Below are 3,839 nucleotides of genomic sequence, written 5' to 3' on the forward strand. Positions count from 1 at the left end.
AGATCAACTGGTACACCCTTATTACAGCAGGTTAGATCAACTGGTGTTGATGTTGATCAATGTTAGGAAACATCCCATTTAGCTTTTGATGTCGTTGTGTGATTAGGAAACATCTTGAGGATTTCAGAAATGTATCGTGTGTTGTAATAATATGTTGATTAGATGTTTCGAAAGAGGTTTACAGAAGACAGAAATGCTAAAAAGTGTCCCACTTCATTCCCGAATTCACCCTACAGGGAGACATCAGCTAATCTGATCACAACGCAGACACCGTGGATGGATAAGAGACACATTTTAATAACAATGTTTAGACGCTACAAAACCTAGATCAGATTCTACTTATTCTGAATTCCCTCAAATAGCAACACTAATAAAAGTAGAAGAAGACAGAATAGAACAGGACAGAAGAAGAAGAGGAGGAAGCAGACGAAGAAGAACCGGAGCCTTGCCTAACCTAAGTACAGGGGTGTCCCCAGTGTGAACTGAATTTCCTTCATGGGGAAAATAAATAATATATATACATATAATTGTCCCACTTTAGCAAGTTTTGGCTGGTAAAGTGGACCAACAAAAAAACGAGACTTTAACAATTGACAAATAATATTGGCAACTTTATGTATTTGATGCACCAGTACATATAGTATGAACATTTATATCAGAATTTATTTATATCAGAATTTATTTATATCAGAATTTATTTATATCAGAATTTATTTATATCAGAATTTATTTATATCAGAATTTATTTATATCAGAATTTATTTATATCAGAATTTATGACCGTTTTATAACCTCAACATTAAAACAGAAAAAAAAAGTTTAGTGACGATAGTTTAGATTTTTTTCTCGTCAGACCAAGAAATAAAGTCGTCAGCATTAAGCTGTCCCAGTTTATAATGTCCCACTCTTTCCCCAATTCACACTACTATGCAAATTATTTCACAGATATTCTTTCAAAAAATAATATGGTTTTGACTTTTTTTAATTTCAATTACTGATGCCAAGTCAATGGTTCTACCTGTCAATGATTGACATGGTTTTGACCATTCAGAACTCTTTATACCAGACACAATGCAGTGATGATCAGGATGTGGACACAATCAGGATGTGGACACAATCAGGACAAAGGGTGCTTGTTAGCAACAGGCCTTCTATAGGGAACAAGTTGCCATCTGTGACATAGACTTGATTTCCTTTCATTGTGACCTGATCGTGTCCCGCGGCTGTTTTAGGAAACTTTTCAATAGGCTGGAATTTCAGAACAAGAAAACTCTGACCTCTAGTGGTGAAATGAGGTAACAAGTTATCACAGGGCGTGTAGCGCTAACCCATGGTGTTAGGGACCATAAGGACGTTGACTTCTTTATAGAACATGCAACAAAATCTTCAAACAATAGTCATTCGATTTAAAAACATTTATTACAAAAAAAATATTAAATACATGTTAACATTTAAAAAAAAATAATAACTTATTTTTTAGATATTTCAATAAATAGCCTTATTTTGTTATGGAAAGATATTGTGATGATGATGGTGATGAATAAGAAACAGAGGGATCAAACTAAACTGAGTTCTCCGAGCCACCGTAGGTCTTATAGGGGAGATGTTTTTTTTCACACCTAGAATAAGAGAGGGACAGAAGTGGAGGAAGAGACACAAAAGAGACAGAAAATTATAAAAAGTTAAACTAAGTAAAGAAATCACTCTATTCCCCCCCGTGTCATCTATATAAGAGGCTAAATACAGCCCACAGAATGGGGTTTGTTTCCAAATGACAGTTCTGTCTCGAATGTCTAGAAGAACGACTTACAGAAGCAGTTAGGGTGCCTTGTTCAAGGGCACATCGACAGAATGTTCACCTTATCAGCTCAGGGATTCAAACGCGCAACCTTTCAGTTATTGGCCCAATGCTCTAACCACTAGGCTATCTGCTAGGCCAACTTGCTCTGCTTCTATCCCCTCTGATAGAGTAAGGAATTATGTCAGCTCTACGCATTACATTTCTATCTGATAGAGTAAGGGATTGTGTCAGCTCTACTCATTACATTTCTATCTGATAGAGTAAGGAATTATGTCAGCTCTACTCATTACATTTCTATCTGATAGAGTAAGGAATTATGTCAGCTCTACTCATTACATTTCTATCTGATAGAGTAAGGAATTATGTCAGCTCTACTCATTACATTTCTATCTGATAGAGTAAGGAATTATGTCAGCTCTACTCATTACATTTCTATCTGATAGAGTAAGGAATTATGTCAGCTCTACTCATTACATTTCTATCTGATAGAGTAAGGAATTATGTCAGCTCTACTCATTACATTTCTATCTGATAGAGTAAGGAATTATGTCAGCTCTACTCATTACATTTCTATCTGATAGAGTAAGGAATTATGTCAGCTCTACTCATTACATTTCTATCTGATAGAGTGAGGAATTATGTCAGCTCTACTCATTACATTTCTATCTGATAGAGTAAGGAATTATGTCAGCTCTACTCATTACATTTCTATCTGATAGAGTAAGGAATTATGTCAGCTCTACTCATTACATTTCTATCTGATAGAGTAAGGAATTATGTCAGCTCTACTCATTACATTTCTATCTGATAGAGTAAGGAATTATGTCAGCTCTACTCATTACATTTCTATCTGATAGAGTAAGGAATTATGTCAGCTCTACTCATTACATTTCTATCTGATAGAGTGAGGAATTATGTCAGCTCTACTCATTACATTTCTATCTGATAGAGTGAGGAATTATGTCAGCTCTACTCATTACATTTCTATCTGATAGAGTAAGGGATTATGTCAGCTCTACTCATTACATTTCTATCTGATAGAGTGAGGAATTCAACACGACCCTGTTGAAACTGTCACAATTTATTCCTCTTTCTCTTTTTCTTCATCTTTCTCCTTCTCTTTCATTTCCTCCTTCTCTCTTCCCATGCTTCTCTAGCCCCTGACAGGCAGTGTGTCGGTCTCTCTCTGTGTGTGTGTGTGTGTGTGTGTGTGTACCTTCTCTTGATGCAGCAGTAGAGAACGACAGCGAGGCAGCAGACGAGCAAGGCCACGCCCACACAGATGCCAATCACCTCCTCTGCTACGGCAAACTTGCACTGCGTCGCCTGGTGGGTCAACAGACCACAGCGAGGGCCACTATAGGACACGTCACACCTACACACAGAGATACATTTTTAGTTATTTCTGTCTGTCTGTCTGTCTGTCTGTCTGTCTGACTGTCTGTTCGTGTGTCCTGTCTGTCTGTCTGTCTGTCTGTCTGTCTGTCTGTCTGTCTGTCTGTCTGTCTGTCTGTTCGTGTGTCCTGTCTGTCTGTCTGTCTGTCTGTCTGTCTCTGTCTGTCTGTCTGTCTGTCTGTCCCTGTAGGCTACTTCCCTCTAAACACATCTCTCTGTCTGTCTGTCTGTCTGTCCTTACGTGCAGGCAGGGGTATCGCTGTCAGGTGGGTACATGTCTGTCTGTCTGTCAGTCTGTCTATTCGTGTGTCCTGTCTGTCTGTCTGTCCTTACGTGCAGGCAGGGGTATCGCTGTCAGGTGGGTACATGTCTGTCTGTCTGTTCTTACGTGCAGGCAGGGGTATCGCTGTCAGGTGGGTACATGTCTGTCTGTCTGTCTGTCTGTCTGTCTGTTCTTACGTGCAGGCAGGGGTATCGCTGTCAGGTGGGTACATGTCTGTCTGTCTGTCTGTCTGTCTGTTCTTACGTGCAGGCAGGGGTATCGCTGTCAGGTGGGTACATGCACTGTCCGTTCAGGCAGTAGTCAGCATCTTCGTCTCTACAGTGTTTTGACATCCTGAGAACACGAGGCTCCTCCGCATCA

At 39.3% G+C, this 3,839-nt stretch overlaps 1 protein-coding gene across 1 annotated transcript in view; it reads right to left on the minus strand.

Moving 5' to 3' along the window:
- Positions 1-1,400: 1,400 nt before the first annotated feature.
- Positions 1,401-3,839, minus strand: part of LOC118937416 (epigen-like) — a 4,523-nt gene continuing 2,084 nt past the window's right edge. Inside the window, exons 3-5 of the mRNA XM_036936481.2 lie at positions 3,723-3,839; positions 3,018-3,176; positions 1,401-1,619 (exon numbers count right to left, since the gene is read on the minus strand). The exon at positions 3,723-3,839 is cut by the window's right edge and continues 4 nt beyond it. Coding sequence (XP_036792376.1) covers positions 1,562-1,619; positions 3,018-3,176; positions 3,723-3,839 — 334 coding nt within the window. The 3' untranslated portion in view covers positions 1,401-1,561. The remainder of the gene's footprint in view (positions 1,620-3,017; positions 3,177-3,722) is intronic.

This window comes from Oncorhynchus mykiss, chromosome 11, assembly GCF_057628025.1.
Source record: "Oncorhynchus mykiss isolate SJ-2025 chromosome 11, ASM5762802v1, whole genome shotgun sequence".
NCBI lineage: Eukaryota > Metazoa > Chordata > Actinopteri > Salmoniformes > Salmonidae > Oncorhynchus > Oncorhynchus mykiss.